General features: G+C 41.0%; 1 protein-coding gene across 1 annotated transcript in view; it reads right to left on the bottom strand.

The window, feature by feature from the left end:
• Nucleotides 1-20923, bottom strand: part of col13a1 (collagen, type XIII, alpha 1) — a 117440-nt gene that overhangs the window by 12138 nt on the left and 84379 nt on the right. The window contains exons 31-38 of the mRNA XM_072583569.1: nt 19239-19265; nt 17466-17516; nt 17024-17050; nt 15784-15846; nt 12906-12941; nt 9219-9254; nt 4497-4550; nt 3220-3255 (exon numbers count right to left, since the gene is read on the bottom strand). Coding sequence (XP_072439670.1) covers nt 3220-3255; nt 4497-4550; nt 9219-9254; nt 12906-12941; nt 15784-15846; nt 17024-17050; nt 17466-17516; nt 19239-19265 — 330 coding nt within the window. The remainder of the gene's footprint in view (nt 1-3219; nt 3256-4496; nt 4551-9218; nt 9255-12905; nt 12942-15783; nt 15847-17023; nt 17051-17465; nt 17517-19238; nt 19266-20923) is intronic.

The following is a 20923-nucleotide window of genomic DNA, read 5'->3' as shown; positions in this document are numbered from 1 at the left end:
ATTTGGTTATGTTTATTTTAGCAATGGAAAGGGATAGGTATATAACACAGGGAAAGAGGGAAAGGCAATTATGATGCAATTAGGAAAGGTTTGGGATGCATAGGATGGGGAAGGAAACTGCAGGGATGGGCACAATTGAAATGTGGAGCTTATTCAAGGAACAGCCTGGTGTGTCCTTGAGAAGCATGTACCTGTCAGACAGGGAGGAAGTGGTCGAGCGTCAGAGCCGTGGTTTACTAAAGAAGTTGAATGTCTTGTCAAGAGGAAGAAGGCGACTTATGTTAGGATGAGATGTGAAGGCTCAGTTCGGGTGCCTGAGAGTTACAAGTTAGCCAGGAAAGACCTAAAGAGAGAGTTAAGAAGAACCAGAATGGGACATGAGAAGTTGTTGGCAGATAGAATCAAGGAAAACCCTAAAGTTTTCTATAGGTATATCAGAAATAAAAGAATGACTAGAGAAAGATTAGAGCCAAGCAAGGATAATAGTGGGAAGTTGTGCGTGGAGTCTTAGAAGAGCAGGGAAGCACTAAATGAATATTGTTTGTCAGTATTCACACTAGAAAAAGACAATGTTGTCGAGGAGAATACTGAGATGCAGGCTACTAGACTAGATGGGATTGAGGTTCACAAGGAGGTGGTGTTAGCAATTCTGGAAAATGTGAAAATAGATAAGTCCCCTGGGCTGGATGGGATTTATCCTAGAATTCTCTGGGAAGCCTGGAAGGAAATTGCAGAGCCTTTGGCTTTGATCTTTATGTCGTCAGCGTCTACAGGAATAATGCCAGAAGACTGGAGGATAGCAAATGTTGTCCCCTTGTTCAAGAAGGGGAGTAGAGCCAACCCTGGTAATTATAGACCGGTGAGACTTGCTTCGATTGTAGGTAAAGTGTCAGAAAAGTTTATAATGGATAAGATTTACAATCATCTAGAGAGGAATAAGTTGATTTGGGACAGTCAACACGGTTTTGTGAAGGGTAGGTTGTGCCTCACAAACCTTATTGAATTCTTTGAAAAGGTGACCAAACAGGTGGATGATGGTAAGGTGGTGATGTGGTGTATATGGATTTCAGTAAGGCATTTGATAAGGTTCCCCATGGTAGGCTATTGCACAAAATACAAAGGAATGGGATGGAGGGTGATTTAATGGTTTGGATCAGAAATTGGCAAGCTGAAAGAGAGGGTGGTGGTTGTTGGGAAATGTTCATCCTGGAGTTCAATTACTCGTGGTGTGCCGCAAAAATCTGTTTTGGGGCCAATGCTGTTTGTAATTTTTATAAATGACCTGGATGAGGGCATAGAAGGATGAGTTAGTAAATTTGCAGATGACACTAAGGCCGATGTAATTGTGGATAGTGTTGAAGGACGTTGCAGTTTATAGAGGGACATAGATAAGAGGTGGCAAATGGAGTTTAATGCAGAAAAGTGTGAGGTGTTTCACTTTGGAAGGAGCAACAGAAATAAAGAGTACTGGGCTAATGGTAAGATTCTTGGTAGTGTAGATGAGTAGAGAGATCTCGGTGTCCACGTACAAAGATCCCTGAAAGTTGTCACCCAGGTTGATAGGGTTGTTAAGAAGGCACACGGTGTGTTAGCTTTTATTGGTAGAGGGTTTGCGTTTTGGTGTCACAAGGTCATTCTGCAGCTGTACAAAACTCTGGTGGGGCCGCCCTTGGTGTATTGTGTGCAGTTCTGGTCACCGCATTATGGGAAGAATGTGGAAGCTTTGGAAAAGGTTCAACGGGGATTTACTAGGATGTTGCCTGGTATGGAGGGAAGGTCTTTTGAGGAAAGGCTGAGGGACTTGAGGCTGTTTTCATTAGAGAGAAGGTTGAGAGATGACTTAATTGAGACATATAAGATAATCAGAGGATTAGATAGGGTTGACAGTGAGAGTCTTTTTCCTTGGATGGTGATGGCTAGCATGAAGGACATAGCTTTATAGTGAAGGTTGATAGATATAGGGCAGATGTCAGAGGTAGTTTCTTTACTTAGAGAGCAGAAGGGGTGTGGAACGCACTGCCTGCAACAGTAGTAGACTTGCCAACTTTAAGGGCATTTAAATGGTCATTGGATAAACGTATGGATGAAAACAGAATAGTGTAGGATAGATAGGCTTCAGATTGATTTCACAGGTTGTCGCAACATCGAGGGCCAAAGATTGTGTACTGCACTGTAATGTTCTATGTTCACCCCGAAAAATATCAGCTTTTTCTCTTTCCTTTGCCTTCAAAGGACTGGGTCTCGTTTATTCACCCCAGGACAAACACCATAACTTTGATCTCCCAGAAAGTGTGCAACATTTCCTAGCAGTGATCCCACAACATTTCCACGTGGACAGACTAAGTGTTGTATCTACTGTTGGAATGTTGGGACGTTCATGAATGATGATACATGGAATACAATGGAAAGTTCTGTATGTTGTTAAGGCCATCACTTCGTTGAACCTTAGCTGTCAATGTTACAGTTGTTGTTGAAGTGTGTGTAAGCTGGTTTTGAGGGGGGATGGGGTGTGGGGAAGAGGTGGGGGAGGGTGGTGGCGGGTGGTAAATGAAGGCTTCAGTCCCTCCTTATTGGTGATGGCTGTCTCGTTGTCTTGAGGATCCCTTGGATGAAGGTTGAGACTGATAATGACCTTCACTGTGCCACACAGATGGTAATTTGTCCTTGCAGGTCTGTGTGAAACTGGAATCCCTACTCGGTCTCCCTAATCCTCAACATGCAGTGCTGCTGTTGTGCCCAGGTAGCGCAATCAGCTCTAATGCACACATCATCCCAAAGTGCAGTGTCCCATAAATAATGGCTATTTTATTACAAAGCCTATCTCCTCTGTTACACTGAGGTTAACAGCAATGGTAACTACACACAAGTGATTGAATTTTTGTGAACTCAGGATTCAGGCAAACACTAAACAATAATCTCAGTGCATTTCTACACAAGCTCCTTTGAGGAGGTCTTTATCCTGTTCTCGATTAGCTCAAACAAGTAAACATTTTCTCCCCTAATTATTTTCACTTGAGGATATTTTAGCAGTAAATGAATGGAAAAATTTCCCTGCCTTCCCTAACACCCTGCTCCTGCTTTACAGATTTTTGCTTTTTGTCAAACATGATAGCCAGAGGAAAATACAGCCTCCAGCTCACAGCGTCATTTGAAAGTAACGTGCAAATTAAAACGAGAGTGGGAGTTAAGTGAGACATGCAGATTGCCAGCCACTCTTACCCGGCTTCCCTTTTCACCCTTTGGTCCCAGTGAACCCTGCAAAAACAAAACAACATTGGCATGGAATTCTGCTCGAGTTCATAAGATTGAAGTGTACAGTCCTCAGTAAATTAAGAAACAGGATAAATTCACTGATAGCCAGCCTATGAAGGGACTGTTTACTGAATGAGTTGAATGGTAGGTGTGAGAGGCATCAAAATTAACAATTTAGGTTGTTGCCTTTCATTATCACTGATCAGATTAAACATCCCTGACACTAACCTGAAACATTGTTGGTTTCTCTCTCCACAGATGTTGTCAGACCTGTTGTGTTTTTCCAGGTGTTTCTGGTTTTATTATAGATTCCTGGCATCTACAGTACTGTCATTAGCATCAGCGTAACTGAGGAGTCCTAGAAGCTGTACACGTGTAGCACTACGTACAGCCTTACATATTTACATACATGTACTGTCATGTGACACAGCCTCATGTATTTACATGCACATAGTGTCATGTGACAGTACCTCATCAAGGCTCCTTCAACATTACGATCCCTATGACGCTACCACAATGAAGGTCAAGTCTGGCCTATACAGGGGAACACAACACCTGCAAGTTCCCCTCTGATGCACCCATAGTCCTGACTTGGAAATATATCACTGCTCCTTTAGTGTTACTGGGTTGAAATCCTGGAACACCCTCCCTAACAGCATTGTGAATGCCCTTACACCTCAAAGACGACAATGGTTCAGAAAGCTAGCTCACCATAACCTTCTCAAGGGCAGTCAGGGCAGGCTAATAAATGCTGGCCCAGTCAGCATGGATTTTTTTTAAAAAACATCTCATTCTATGTTGTGCAAGTGTCATCAGGATAATATTGACCGTCTATGTAAGGTGCTGAATGGAGGTTGGTGTTCCTCAGGGATCCTAGGTTGGAGGTGCCCCTCCTAATGCCCACATTAAGTGGCTCTGGCAGTGAGAATAGCTTATTCTAGTACTTTACCAAAAGGCTGTTATGAGAGGAAACATAAAATAGGGAAGAAAATAATTATTTTATCCCAGTCTGTATGTTAAGATGAAGTAAAGTTTTTTAGAACTTTCAGTGTAGTCCCAAATACTGAGCTGTGCAATTTATCAATCATCCCAACAATGTTCCCGATGATTACCAGAACACACTCAGCAGGAACATAGGATGTTTGTTTCAGGACTTTGATTTACATTCAGTGGTTTTGGGTTCAGACCTGTAGATTCAAATCAGCGCTGGTCTCAAAACATAAAATATGAACTGTCTTACTTACAGGTAATCCCCGTGGTCCGATTGGTCCTGCATATCCAGGATCTCCTTTATCGCCCTAAAACAAATACCATCACAGTTTAATCAATAGTCCAATCAGACTAACGTACATTCAAGGTTAAAGTTTGATTTATTTGCTATGTTATTGGTGCTCAGCTCTGCTAGTGAGGTCACCCTGGTTATCAGAATGCCAATGTCGCTGCCTCCTCATTGGGAAAAGCACTGGATGAATTGAGCTTTGCAGCTCTGCACAATACTGAGGGTTATCCCTCCCAGTGAACAGGTTCAGATGGTGGACAGTCTGAACCATGAGCTGCACACTTTGCTTGGATAAACAAACATTTTGGCTGCTTAATGGTTCAGTTGCTAAATGACTTGACCGACGTGGAATGGAGATACACAGGACTACAAGGCCTTTATCCTTTCTCTCTGCTTTATTTATGTGACCTCAGTGGTTTAATTGGCAGGAGTCAGGGAAAGAAAAAAGTCTGACAGAGATTTCATTACAAATTGTTATGGTCTCTTACTGGAATGAAAGAGAACAAATGTCACATACGTAACTGTGTATATTTCTGTGTATTTAGTGTGTCAATGTGTGTGTGTGTGTGTGTGTATTTGGTGTTCCCCACTGAGGTCACACTGGAGGAGGTAGTGTTATAATGTTAATGTCACTGGAACATAAATCCAGAAGCTCCAGGCTAATGTTTTGGGGCCATGGATTCAAATCTCACCGTGGCAGTAAAAATCTGGGATAAAATGCCAGCCTCCTGGTGACTGCTTAACTTCTGCTGATTGTTATAAAAACCAGCAGTTTCCCACCAGGGAAGAATAGAATCATCGAATCCTTAAAATCTGCCATCTTTACCCATGGGGATTACATGTAACTTCCAACTCCCTCAGTAATGTGGTTGACCCAAAACTGCCCTCTGGGAAATTAGGGATGAGTAAGAAATAGCCAGCAACATCCCCATGAATGACCGAAGGTGAAAAGTAAACATCTCCCACCCCCCAACCTCACAATGGGAGTCCATCAAAATCAGGTGCACTTCTGGTCATCCTTTCCCACTTGCTTCCACTCTCGAGACAAGACATTCCTGGGAGGCTCGAAAGACATTTCACCCAGTCCTGTGGCTTTCCTGCCCGGTGAGGAACTTTACAATGACAGTCCTCACCCTCTGGTCTGAGCTTCTGTCAAGGACAGTCAGTTAACTCAAGGTCAGAAATTCATGCAACGAGATCTTAGCCAGACTCTAACTTCAGAAAGAAAGAGGAAACATGGAGAGGGGAGTACAAAATTGTATAAAAACACTTGTTTGAAAGAAAATATACAGGATACGGTCAGCAAAGCTAAAAAAAAACTGTATCCAAATGTAGTGACTTTCAGAAAAAATTCAGAACTTTTTAAACTGAAATTGTGTCTTTCCAAATGTTTATTTTTGAAACCAACATTGTCATTATCATCGTGGGGAAAGATTGCAGTTTACTGAACACAATGCTGATCAGATTTAAATTTCTGCAAATCTTTGTAACCAGAGCTCCATCAATGTGATTGATGCGTCAGGCTGGTCGTTGATTTCATGACTATCGAATTGGGATTACAGTGAACCAGATAACCTCTCTGTGTGCTCAATCTGAAATTACACATGGAGCTTCCTCCTTTCCAAATTCCACTTCCTTCCTCATCTTTTACCCATCTGATTCTTTTATCCATCCTTCTGTCACAATACTGCGCTTTGTGATCAGCTGCTTTCAGGTACTGTCAACACATTCCCCCCAATGGTTGGGAATCAGCTCATCACTTCATAAACCTTGATTGTTGATGGATATTTTTCCCTAAATGATCCCCACCATCTCTAAAACCTGCAAATCTTTGCAAATGTCACCCCCTACTCATTTTGAGCATCTCCACCACCCTTCAAAGCTCCATTTGCTCCAGTTAAGATTCCATTCCATCCATAGAATTGAGACAAGATTGCTTTACTCTTCTTCATCCTGCCCTTGGCATTTGATGCAGTTGACTCTAATCACTCACATCCACTTATTCTCCTCTCTGCTCTGACCACACACAATTGACTCCCTGCTTGCAGGTATCTCTGCTCCAACTGCAATTCAAGTAGAGGGTACAATGTTTTGTCTTGCTTAGCCCAAACCCTGAATCGCATCCATCAACAAGACTGCCTATCTTTACCACTGAAATCTCCTTGCACTGTATCAGCCAATCTCACTGCTGTTTAACAGCTGAAACCAATCACCATCCAACTCTTAAGGTCTTCACAAGCAGGGCCAAGGTATCTCAAGGTTCAGGTTTTGAAATACATCTACTGCCAGCCACACAGATTCAGCATCCTCCTTGCCTCTTCTTCACCCCGATGCTGGGTTTTGGTCATGTTCCCCACATACACACAGGTATTAGTTTACCTCAGTATCATTTTCAAGTCACAAAAAAGGGTTGCTGGTGCTGCGATGATATTGGGATCAGAAACCTGTTGAGGCCAGTTCATTTGATATATTCAAGAGGAAGCTGGACGTGATCCTTGCAGCTAAAGGAATCAAGGGGTATGGAGAGAAAGTGAGAGTGGGATTGTGAGATTCCACGATCAGCCACCATCATATTGAATGGTGGTGTAGGCTCAAAGGGCTGAATGGCCTACTCCTGCACCTATTTTCTATGTTTCTATCAACATGGGCTTAAGTCTCTCCAGGGCAGCTGGTGGAATTTATAAACTCAATGAATAAATCTGCAACATGAAGCTAGTCTCAGTAATGGTGCCAATGAAACTATCACCAATTGATAGTTACCAATTGATACTCCAATTGATATTGATATCACCAATTGATACTCATCTGGTTCACCCAATGTCCTTTAGGGAAGGAAACTGCCACCCTTACCTGGTCTAGCCTACATGTGACACCAGAACCACAGCAATGTGGTTGATTTTTTTAGTTCCCTCTGAAATAGCTGAGTAAACCACTCAGTTCAAAGACAATTAGGGATAGGCAATAAATGCTGGCTCAGTCAGTGGGTACTAGATCCCATGAAAGAACACACTGATGTTGAGTTTCTGCAGATTGGGCCTGCTATTGGCTAAAGCAGCCTATTACATTGAAGAGGTCTTTTTGGTGCAAATGGAGAACAAATCAAGTTTCTGTGATGCTTTTGCTGGTTCAGAAACAGCATACCGGAAGCCAGCCAGTGATGATGGGTGTCATCAACTTGGTGAGTTTTTGTTATTGGTGGAGCAGTTTTTTTAAATCAAATTCATTCTTTTCCCATGTGAGATGCCTCAAACAGATTACTGCCAAAGTGTTTATAAATTTTTAAAAAAGAATATTTTACTGAATGCTTCAGTATACTTCTTTCAAAGTCATTTTCAGAAGTTTATAATCAGGTGACTCACAGACAGAGGACTGGACACTAATTAATCATGACCTGGTCTGAGGTTAATGAAATAATTACGATTAACAGTTTTCCTGCTGTTGGTCCCTCTTAAGGTGCAGTGGTAGTGTCCCTAACCCTAGACTGAAGTGCCCAGGTTTAAGTCCCACCTGTTCCAGAGGTGTGTAATGACATCTCTGAACAGATTGATTAGAAGAGTGGGTAAATAAAAACAAGCAACAGTTCCTGCCACATTCTCATGCCAACCAATGAACACCCTGATCTCACGCAATATTAATTGTTGTTCCCTATCAAAACTTTATAGAAGAGTTACGATTCATAGATAAATGACTTTGACCTTGAGCAGGAATTTCAACAATACTTTGCTCTGGAAAACCAACCCAATTCCAGCTGCAATTTGCTAACTGGGTACAAAGGGGTATCTCACAATTTACAGGAAAAGGGCACATGCATCTCTCATTACCTGTGGAGTGAGGAGAGAGCACACAAAGGGAAAGTGTGGGACCAAGGAGAAGGGAAGAGAGAGAGAGAGAGAAAAAAAGATGAGAGAGGCAGAGGGAGAAGAGAAAATAAGGTGAGGAAAGCAAGAATATGAATTGTAGAGAGGAGAAAGAGAGAAAGAGAGAGATTGACTATTATGTGTTTTGCGCAACATGTTCCCTGTCTCTTTCTCGCTTTGTATTTTTCATGGAGACTGGAGTAGAGTGAAATCAGCAACAACATTGAACTCCTCCAACCGCTCAGGATGGAGTCAGAAATGGCTGGAAAGGGCATGAGTGAACAACAAAGACTCCAACCTGACAATGTTCCCAGCAATGACTGGGCCCAAAATCACCTCTGGGTTACCGGTTCAAGCTTGTTCCATCACCAAACTCTCTTTGTTAGAACAGAAGTGGGCTGTAGGCACTTTTCTATTGCAGATCTGATTGCTTCGCTGGACTAAATTAAAGTGATTTGCAGATGTTACTGTAGAAGTGTCAATACAGTATTAAAGTAAGGTCAGGCCGATAGTGTAGTGTTATTGATCAGATAAATGGTCACTGTGCCACATTGTAAAACATGTTCATATTTTCAACTTAATTTGTTAATTTCCCATCTGTTGCAGTTTCTCTCACCAAATTGTAAAGCCTGAGGATCTGCCTCATCGCTGTTCGAAACCACCCCTCAAGAAGAAGTGGGCAATAAGTCCCTCAGAAAAAGATATTGCCTGGAGGTAAATATTCTAATCTGCATTAGATTATTTACCGCTGTCTGTTTCTAAGCAACATTTGTGTGGTCTGGAAATTCAATCATTTTAGCCAATCATCCCATGTTTTCTCTGACTCTTACCCTTTCTCCTTTTGGTCCTGCTGGCCCTGGTACACCCTACATGGAAATGAATATATTGAAGAACATCAGACTGTCTAATCCCAACATCTAGCAACAATAATGTATACAACAATACTATATACAATTGTGTATACAATAAGTGTATACAACCACACCATATATAATAGTGTATACCATACACAATAATGCATACAACAATACCATATACAATAAGTATACAATAACACCGTATGCAAAAAAGGCCCAGTGTTAGAACAGAAGAGCACTTTGCTCATTCAGAGAACAGAACATGGACCAATTGCTCAGCCTAAAGAAAATTAAGTAGCGCTCTCTTAGTAGGACTGGGGCATTTCTGTTGGTAACATAACCCTGGGTTTACTCCAATGGAGTGAAAAACACTCAGTGATATCCCTCCTCAGGCCAATCATTAAAAGGTCTTACACATGGAGGCATGAGTCAATGGCTTGGAGGTAATCTTCCTTCCAGTTTCCCAGTGGTGTTACAGTTAGATTTGGGAATGCTGCATCAAGTGATTCCTTTGGATGGCATGACATCTTCCCATTTCATGAGACACAGAGAAATCTTACAATCTGATTTAGGTTTCTTCGAAAATTCTATGTTTCGTGTGAATGAAACAAAGGGAGGTGACTAACATTAGCAATGAGGTGACAGCAGTTTAAATGGGATTTAAGTGGCTGCAGTGAGGGTTGGGCAATGTAAATTTTTAAAGCCGTTATTGATATTTTAAGTACCTGTGCAAACTTACATTTATTTGCACAAGGCATGTCAGGTGAATTTAACCTGTCAGAGAGAGGTGGTGCTGGAGAGCTTTGTCAAAGATGTATGGGTACTATTAACAGAGGCTCTGAAATACTGACAATATAGGCTGAGGACAGTTAATGAATTGTCTCAGATTAATCTCTCTGCTATCTTAGAAATTACACTAATGGTTAAAGACTTGCTGTACAAATGCATGGGAGAGGACTAGGCAATGAGATTGTAGTTGGGAAATATGCAGGTCGCAGTGCAACATCGCAGGGTGGGAGGGAAGTAGTTGTGAGACAAATATTCAACTATTGAATTGGCTAAATATTCAAGGAGATTTACACTGTTAAAGTCAACTTAATCTAGAATTTACAGCTTCATGCTGTTATAATTTATTTTATTGCTTAATTAAATAATGTGTTACTCATGACAATTATCAGTTGTAACAGTGAAGTCTACAATTAAAAACTAGTCGTCCTCCATAAAGCACAGAATTGCTACTCTGCAGACAATCTACATCGCCAGGTGAACAACACTTCCTTTCATATAAGCATCAAATCTAAAATCCAACAGGTTACTATGGTACAATTTATCTGCTTTAATGCACTGCAAAGCATTTACAACTAGTTTCACGCATTGGTAATTGCTTAGTTCAGGACCTAAACTGTTATTGGCTGTGAATGTCTGGATCAATGATCCCTTACATAGTGCTAGCAGTTTGGTTTAGGTGCCTCTACCTCACTGAAAGTAACTACTTTCCCCAACATGATGAGGACACTCAGAATTGGTCTAGCAGCTGCTGACAGATGTTACTGGAAGCTGGATATGAGCAGACAGACAGACACACAGACAGACAGACAATGTACACACGCTCCAGGATTGGCACTCAGACAGGAATTCTACCCTCACTCTACAACATCAACTGGTGAAACTACCAATCTCTGGGGTGAGGCCAGTATATCCACTAGTGGGGGCTTAAAGCTACAGTTATCTATTGACCCTGGTATTACCATTTTTAGATGGAGACTGGAGGGAAGGGGGGGAATATTTGGAATTCAGGCAGTTCTGAGCTAGTTCCAGTGACAGAAGTTTAAATCCAAGGTAACAGTAAATGGATTGACTTATTGTGTCGATATTCCAGGACCCTGCTATTGATCAACTAGCTTGGCTGACCCTTGAGAGATAGATCAATGACTGGGAATAAGGTCTTTGCCTGCTCTGATCCCAAGTATCTTGTACATAATGGGTCACCTAGTCCTGAATGGGCACGTGCAAGTGAGTTGTTCTGTTAACTTCCCCAGCTTTAGCTAGTTTATCTTCTGCAGTGTCCCTGACAATTTGACTGTCTAATGTAATTCACTTTGTCAAGAAGAATAGAGGAGCTGAATATTATTTAAGTGGAGAAAGGCTGCAGGAAGCTGCTGAACAGAGGGATTTCGAAGTCCTCGGTGATAAATCTCAACAAGCTGGCAACCACGTTTCGCAGATAATCGGGAAACAAATGGAATGTTGGCCTTTAGTTCGAAGGGAATAGAATATGAAAGTAAGGAGATTTTGATAAAACTGTACAAGGCATGGCTCAGACCACAATTGGAATACTGTGAACAGGTTCAGCTAAGGAAAGATACACTGACATTGCAGGCAGTCCAGAGACAGTTCACTCGGCTGATCCTGGGTATGGAGGGACTATCTTACATGGACAGGTTGAGTAGGTAAAGCCTGTAGTAGTTGGAATTTAGAAGAATTAAACACAACCTTATTGAAATAATCAAGATTCTTAAGAACCTGGCAGGGTCGATGCGGAAATGTTGTTTCGCCTTAAGGGAGTGTCTCAGACCAGGGGATATAATCTCAGTATAAGGGTCACCCTTTTAAGGCAGAGATGAGGAGGAATTTCTCCTCTCAGACGGTAGTGAATCTATGGAACAGTTTAACACAAAAATTTGGGATAACATATATTCAAGGCTGAGAAAGACAGATTTTTGATCAGGAAAGGAATCGGTGAATCAAGGGTTACGGGGAAAAGGCAGGAAAGTGGAATAGAGGATTATCAGATCAGCCATGATCTCATTGAATGGCAGTGCAGACTCAATGGGCTGAATGGTCTACTTCTCTTCCTACATCTTATGGTCTCATGGAATCTACCTTGGAAATTGCTATGTGGCCCATCAGGGTGAGATTATATGCTCTTTAATTGAGAAAACAGAGACTGCTCGACATGTTCTGACAGGGACTGTTAAGCATGAGGAGAAATCTCTTTCAAATTAAATATTATTGATAGGAATGAACAGTCATCTCAGACAGTAACACAGAACCACTGATAGCTGCTGAATTTTGTTTGCATTGAATTGGAATTTCACCTCCATTATCATTGCATCAAATTATCATTCAGTTCTGGAGACAAGGTTCATTGTTATTTTAAGGTTCTGCTTTGGTCAGTATAGCTCTAAGGTTATGGGACCAAGTTACACATCAACATTAAATGCTTCAGACCTACTAAGACAGAATAGATTTACTATAAACCACAGATTGTTTCGGTATATGAAAATGTAGGACATTTGAAAATTTCAAAATGTAATCAAAATTGGGTCATGTTCAGTATAGCACGGTGTTTAAAAGAGAAAAGCAAAAGGACTAAATTTTGACCTCCTACATTAGTTAATTTACCAGAATTACAACACTGTGGCTCCAAATATTCGTACCCATTGAACAGTCACATTACTTAAGCAGCTCCTAATACAAATGATTGACCAAAAGGTTAAATAAGCGATCGCATGCATTGGCACATTTCTCATGCTTCATTTACAATGGAATCAGTTTCACTATACAGGCATGTAATCCAGCAATATTTAATTCATTAGGCAGTCCGACAGCAGTGTAGCAGGCATGAACGATCGAGCAGAATGGATGTATGGAACTCACCAGTGGCCCAGGCTGTCCATCAAAGCCAGAAGCACCCTGGATGGTGTATGAAGTGTTAAAAGTGGAAAGAACAGTGGGGAAGAGATGAGTGTAGCAGTGAAAAGGGACATGTGTGGCATAACTCAATGAAAGGTGATGACATAACGTTGAAAGAGATGAGGACTTGACATATCTGTCAGCGCACAAGATTGTTTGTAGAAAAACAAAACATACGTTTGAGTATTTCAAGCTCATGGGCTACAAAAATGTTTAATTCTTCATTCTATGAATGGTAATAGAACCATTGTACAGTTACCTGTTTTACCTTTCTACCTGGCTGCAGGACATCTCAGAAACCGGTGCAAGATGCTAGTTTGGAAAAGTGAATGTCAAATCTTCACAACTAAGAGAGGGAGAGTATGACCAATGTGGCATGCTATTGAAAGTGAATTATGATACCTGTAAACTGGACCAATAATGAATGATGCCATTGAAAAATGAATTATGTTCTGAAGAGTCATACCAGACTCGAACCCTGTTTCTTGCTCTACAGATGCTGCCGACCTGCTGAATTTCAACACCAATCTGTGGTATTGATGACAATATCTACTGCCTATTATGCAATCCCATAATGGACAGTAAAATATTGAACATAGGAATAAAATAGCTATCATAACACACTTGAAGTTTGAGATCATAATGCACCATCCCATCATTGAACACAGTCCATTCTGGTGAACTTCTCTGCAGTTTTAATGATTGTTTTAAATAGGCAAGATTTAAGTTGTGCTTGTGTTTTCACTGGCCTATTCCTTCACTGTATTGACAGTCTGGTAATGAGGAGAGGACTTTCCCTGCAATTAAGAAGACTGATATTACAAGTAGATAGAGTAGAATGGGTTTATATTGCCTGGAATTTCAAAGAATGAAGTGATCTCAATATGGTAAGATAATAAGGTAGTTGCCAATTCCACTGGCTGGAGAATCTCAACCTAGGGTCATAGTCTCAGGAAAGTCTCAGCAGGTCTGGCGTCTTCTGTGGAGAGAAATCAGAGTTGACGTTTTGGTCCAATGAGCCCTTCCTCAGAGCAGACTCAATGTTAATTCTGATTTCTCTTCCACAGATGATGCCAGATGTGCTGAGATTTTCCAGCAAGTTCCGTTTTTGTTTCCAATTTCCAGAATCTGCAGTTCTTTTGGTTTTTCATAGTCTCAGGATGTGGGTTCAATCATTTAGGCCTTCTTCATTCAGATGATACTTGGAATTCTCAATCCCAAAGAGCTGTGGACACTTAGTCATTAAGCAGATTCAAGACTGAGATTGATGAGATTTTTGAGTGTGAAGGGAGCTTAGTTTTGTAATAAAGTGGGAACTTGGAAATGAGGTAAGAGAGCAAAGCAGAGGCTGAAAAGCCTCCTCCTGCATCTAGCTTGTATGTAATTGAAATAATAGTGTTACAGATAGCCATAAGTGATTAAGCAAAAGTCTGCTATTTTAAATTGTGAAAATCCATTGCATTAAAATAAATTGGACTTAAAGTAACTACTAGCACATAATCCTTTATCCAAAATGCTTGGGACCAGCTGGTTTCCAAAATTCAGAATTTTTCGAATTTCAGAATAAGTGACAGTTCAACGATGAAATTTTTAAAAATTTTACCGAACAGCAGACTCAATGTGAGTACTACGGGCCCGGAGACAGAATTGAGGCCTGGTCGTGCTGGGCCATGTCCCCCCATGTCACATCTGCGTGACACGCAGCGACTGGTTGTGGAGTTGGGTTAACTGTTTGCACACCAACAATCTTGTTAATGAGATAAAAACTTCACAAAAAACCTTCGGATTTTGGAGCTTTTCAGATTCCGGGTTTTCGAATAAAAGGTTGTTTACCCGTATTACCATAAATAATTGCAGAATTCTGTTCCATGTTCTTTCTTAGTTGTTGTGAGTTTTCAATGTATTTATTTGTTAAAAAGGTAAATATTCTGAAATAATTTGGGGAACGCATAAGTAGTTGGAATTTATTTGACTAATGAATGGTGGTTTCATAGCAGTTCCTATTAATCCAAACACCAAGGCCTCTCTGGCTGAGCACATGGACAGCACACAAATTTTGTTGCACTCTGTCCTGGACCCTCATGGTTTCTTCCTTCTGACACAAGTATCTGGTTCATGTTGATAAACCTCATTTATAGTCATTTCAGCTAGCCTTTGTACTTTCACTGCAGTGGTTCTGTCAGAAAAGCTTAGATGTGCTACCCCTGCGAGGTTGGGTCTTGGTTTTGGCTGCATGGGTTTTCTCCTGTGTCTGCCCCCCTGTTCTACAAGTTCTCTCTCATCTTTGAGGGTCTTCTCTCCACCACGACACCCCCCCAACATGTCCCTTCTCTACAGTCCCTGTGTCTTGTGTTCTTCCAGGGTGAAATGTGGCTACATGCATTTTATTTTTTATTTGTTTATTTATTGAACAAAACTTAAATTTATCTTCATGTTTTATTGATGAGTGTGTTTTGCAGAGTTGCCCACAGCTTGTGCCACCAAAACAGTTCATGCTTTGGTGGACATCGGGCCATGTTTCCAAGAATGGGGAAGGTCTATTCAGGTTCTCCACAGACACCGTAGAGCTCAGACATAATTTGGGAAACTGGGAGGTTGAATGTTACCTCTGGATCAGATCATCTTGCTGCAGATATTTAACGTTATCTAACTTTACGAACTTGAGGATGACATGCATTCACACACACATTATCATTAGATGCTTTCTACACTGGTAGCTCTTTGAGGGTTAATTGGATTTGAAGTAGGTTACACACATTGTCATGCCCTGAAATGGCATTCTCCAACTGGCAAGTACATGTCAGAATTGTTGCAGACAGATGCAGTAGAAGATGTAACTTACAGGCAGTCCCAGGTGACCTCGGTCACCTTTTTCACCTTTCACACCATCTGACCCAGGGTCACCCTGCACCAATGACAAAATGAGTTCAGATTACTTTTAACAGTGTCAAATGTATCATACATACATTATCAATCATTTACGAAATTTATCAGATTGTTGTATATAACCCTTGGATCCAGTCATCCATCTCACAGGCTAATCATTTGATGCAATTGTGGCAGTAATTTTCTGACTGATGCTGTTTTAACTCCAGCCTGACTATTATAAAGGGATTACATCCAGGTTTAAGGGAATACTCTAATCTGAGCACAAATAGCTTTGAGAATTAAAGCTATTAAAATCTCAGTTGAAGGGGAAAACTTGAAGAAAAGGGCAAGAACATGGGAGCTGTGCATAAACTAATTTGTAAGATATTAATCCCTCTAGTCCCTTGTTTGGCTTGGGCATGTGTCCCAGGTGCTAGAACAATGCACAGTATCAGAATGGAAACCTGAGAAATGAAAAATGACTAACTGCAGAAGGGGATTTAATGCAAGTTGAGAGTTAATGTAAACCAGTGAGTGGGAGAAACTGCTACCAGTCAGATAACCTGGTATCGACAGATTTAGTCATCACTCTGATATTTCTATTGAAATTGATTAGATTCTGCTGTTATTGATATAGATAACCAAATTAATTCCTAGTGCTAAAGATATTATAAACTTAACCTGTCAAAAATAATTAAGGGCCATTATATTCAGTGCTTGACACTGGCCAAGATATTAAACAGCCATGATGCAAAACAAATTGGAAAATAGATTGAGAACAGCATTTATTATAACAGCAGATATGGTAAAAGGGGGTTACCAAAAGCATTTTCAACAAGGTCATAAAAGTCTCTCACATTGATCATGATTGACACACAGCTGCTCAGAGATTCACAGAAACTGGGACTGGGAATAAAGCTGGACATCAAATCCATGGAGAAGATGAAAGCTCTCCATTTGGAGAAAGTAAATCAGTCCAAGGCAAGGAACAGAGTGGCTCATTTCTAATGTGAGATCAGAGAGAAACAGTTTCCATTTCTCTCTTCAGAAAGCTGGACTGCACATCAATAAAACACATGGCACAACTGGTTTCCTTTTCAAGGAGTTTACAAATTTTAACCAATGCAGAAGGAGGGGAAAGATTACAGTGAAGAAAGTCACCAAACTGACCTCTGCAACCTGCAGAATGTGCAACTGAGTACAATTAAAATTACCTTTGTCCCTGGAAGACCATGTGGTCCCTGAGAAAACAGAAACAAAAAAAAAGTTTCATACAGATAATATATTTGCTTACTTGTATATGCTAATTGGAGTTCCTTTGAGTTTTAAAAATAGAACTAATTGCATTATTTCCTAAGGTTTATTTTGGTGATCATTTTTGTGTGTGTGTGTGTTTTCATTAAACAAAAAACTTCAAAATTATTGCTTTGCAAACCTCACAGGAACTGCAATTTAAATCTGTGTTTACATCTTTAGCCAGAAAATCACAGCTTCATGAAGAATCAACTGTCACCAAAACTAAAATTAAATCTTTGGGGAGCTAAACAGGAGCTACCTGCATCTCTCCCTTCCGGTCTATATGGTTAGTATTTAATATCCTCTCAGTCTTTCATGTTATTCTGGTTTCCTGGTGGGAAGAGGAGAATGAATCCTTACCATTGGACCTGGAGGTCCCTCTGGCCCAGGTGGTCCTGGAGGACCACTCATCTGCAAAAGTGAAAAACAACCCTCAGTAAATAAACAAGGAAGTCTTTACAAACAGCTCAGAAGAACAACGCTCTATCCCACTCTCCAGTTATCACAATTGAAGGAATAGTAGTAGAGGCCCTTCAAACTTCAAGAAATTTTTAAATTAAAATAGTTGGAGGGAAATCTCTCATAGAGCTGCAAATAAATTACTTTAAAACATTTTGAGGTGGTAATGGAATCCATCCTGGTTAGTCCTCCTTACTAACATCTGGGAGCTAGTGCCAAAATTGCGAGAACTGTCTCATAGACGAGTCACACAACAGGCTGGCAGTCACACTACAGAATTATACCTAACAAACAATATTCCAGACATCACTGTTACTATTCCTGGATGTGTGTTTCCCACTGGCAAGACAGACCGAGCAGAGGGAGCCGCATAATAATATACACTCAGACAGAGTTGCTTTGGGAGCATTCGTTGTTAGTTTTGGATCTATGAAGTCTCATGGCATCAGATCAAGCATGGGCAAGGAAACCTCCAGCTGATTACTATGTACTGCCACAAACAACCATGAATGTGTGTGAACAATTAAATAACTCACAGGAGAAGGAGAAGGCTCCACAAATATTCCCATCCTTAATGACGGGGGAGCCCAGCATGTCAGTGCAAAAGATGAGGCTGAAGCAGTTGCAACAATATTCAGGCAAAAGTGCTTAGTGGTTAATCCATCTCAGCCACCTCCAGAGGTTCTGAATATCACAAAGGGCAGTCTTTGGCCAAATCTATTCACTTCATGTGATACTGAGCGACAACTGAAGATAATAGATACAGTAAAGGCTGCGAGGCCCCAGCAACACTCCAGCAATAGTACTGAAGACCTGTGCTCCAAAATCTGCTGCTTCCCTTGCCAAGCTGTTCCAGTGCGGCTACAACACTGGCATCTACTTGACAAGGTGGAAATTTACACAGGTAAATCTCATACACAAACAGCAGGACAAATCCAACCCCATGAGTATACAATGAATTGATGGAAGTTGTGAACACTGGTCTCAGGCAGCACTTGCTTCACAATAAAAGTAAACAATTGAAGTAGATACCATTATTTGGTGATGCTTCGAGCTATCATTTCCAGGCTTGCTTAGGTTGTTCAAGGTTTTCAAATATTATATCTGATACTTCATTTATGACAATGTTTAAACATTTCATGGTTTATTGTTATCTGCAATGCATTGCCTACAGATTCAATCAGAATTTTCAAAAGGGGAATTAGATAAATATTTGAAGATCTGTGGGAGAGCACCTAATTGAATGGGTCTCTCAAACAGAGTTAATATGAATATTCACACTGCTCAAACCCACAGTCACTCAGCTTCCCTCAGTTTACCCATTGCAATTTATGATTTCATAGCAGTTATTTAAAGTTCCTAGGAATGTGCTTTGGCTGTTGCTTTGGGCTGGTAATAAGGCAATATGTGGCAGTCCTGACAGCAGAAAGGTTAAAGCTTTTGAATCAGCAACATTTCAGTACAATAGCCATAGTTTCTGAACATCTAAGACTTACCAATGTACAGCTTCATTCTGTTCGTTACTGTGCCTTGTTACTTGTTACTTTAAATAGACAAGGGAAGGCTGTGCAACCACATTGAGTACTCGCATTCTAACAGCACAAGCAATGACACACAAACTTTGAGTGTTCAGTGTTTGACTTGTGCAAAGAAAATAAATAATACAATTCTTACCGTATCACCCTTCTCTCCTTTATCTGCCTGAAATCAAAAATCAAAATAAATTCCAGTCAGTCTTTACCCTAGAGGATTAACCCATTGTATTGATACATTCCAGCAGGAGGCAAGCACATTATACCCACTGAAAAAATCAGAGGAAAGTGTGTGCACCTAAGTTAGACATAATCAAACTTTATTTGTCTCCTTTCCCAGGATGTCACTGGCTGGGCAAGCAATTGTTGCTGATCCCTAACTGCTCAGGAGAAGGTGGTGGTGAGCTGCATTCCTGAACTGTGCAAGTCCATCCATTCATAATAACACCAGAATGAGGAACTGGAGGAGGCCATTCAGCCCCTCAAGCCTGCTCTGCCATTTGATACAATCATGGCTGATCTCATCTTGGCCGCAACTCTACTTTCCGACCTGCTCTTCATAATCCCTCAACCCATCACTCATTAAAACATTGTCTCTCTCATTCAATGTCGATACCTCGACAATGCCCTTAGGGAGAGAATTCCAGGGTTTTGACCCAGTGACAGTGAAGGAACTGCAATATATTTCCAAGTCATGATAATGAGTGACTTGCAGTGGAACTTGCAGGAGGTGGTGTTCCCACTTATCTGTTATAATTATCCTTCTACGTTATCTACAAGGAAGCCGCATTAGTTCTATTTTCTGCACGATCTGTTGAGATTATTCCAACTCTATCCATACTGCTATGTTTGAACTATACTAGTTTCGTCCCTTTGTTTCGCTAAATTGCTGTGAGAATGTTCTGAAGCACATGAACACACTCCCACTGCTTTTCTAAGATGTGGCAGCTAAGTCCCAGTTCTGAAATACCCTGGGACTGCAGGCTGAACCGCAGCACTGAGAATGTTGAGATTACGCTATCCCAAAGAATGTTGGCCCTCATATATGTTGACTTATTAAACCTCTATTTTTCAAACAGCTGGGATTGCAGCAGGGTTGCTGACAGCTATAACAATGGGAACTGTACCCTGTTCCAAACCACGTGGGGCAGTATAATTGACATGACCATGATGGGTGTTCCCAGAGTTATAGAAGTGGTCATTTCTAAGGAGTGCTGGGATTCACATTGGGTGCCCTTAATGAGGTAACTATTGTAAAGAAAACTTTTGTTTCAGCCCAAACTATAACCAATCGGACGGTGAGAGGCAGTGGCTGCTTTGGTCAATCAATTACCATCCCTCCCTTCCTCAGCTGTTTCAGACACTAAAGCCTTCTTTGCTTTGAAAGTAATTTAAAAGTTTTATCTTGTACATCCCATTAAAAGGTAACATCTAAAAGTTACATCTCAAATATCTTGAGTGGCACTGTCCCTACCTCAGGGCCAGTTGGTATAGGTTCAAGTCCCAGCCACCCAGAGATGGATATTAACAAGGTTATTTCAAACAAAATATGTGGGGACCAAGTAATCCGTGTGGTTGGAGTTCACGTTTAAGCAGCGATAACAGTTCTGTCTGCAGGAGTACATGCCTGGAGTCTGTCTGAGGAGCAAATAGCTGTCCTTTCTGGATTCATATTCTGACTGGTCACTGGGAGTGAAACTGGATGCAGGAGGTTGCAGAGAGCAGGACTAGCTAATCAGGAGTCTCTCCTACCCCTAACCAATGACCTGTTCTACTGATGAAAACAAAGGGGGTGAAAATCAACAATGAGTTATAGAGTCATAGAGT

Source organism: Chiloscyllium punctatum, chromosome 13 (genome assembly GCF_047496795.1).
Source record: "Chiloscyllium punctatum isolate Juve2018m chromosome 13, sChiPun1.3, whole genome shotgun sequence".
NCBI lineage: Eukaryota > Metazoa > Chordata > Chondrichthyes > Orectolobiformes > Hemiscylliidae > Chiloscyllium > Chiloscyllium punctatum.
This window is presented reverse-complemented; position numbering and strand designations above follow the sequence as displayed.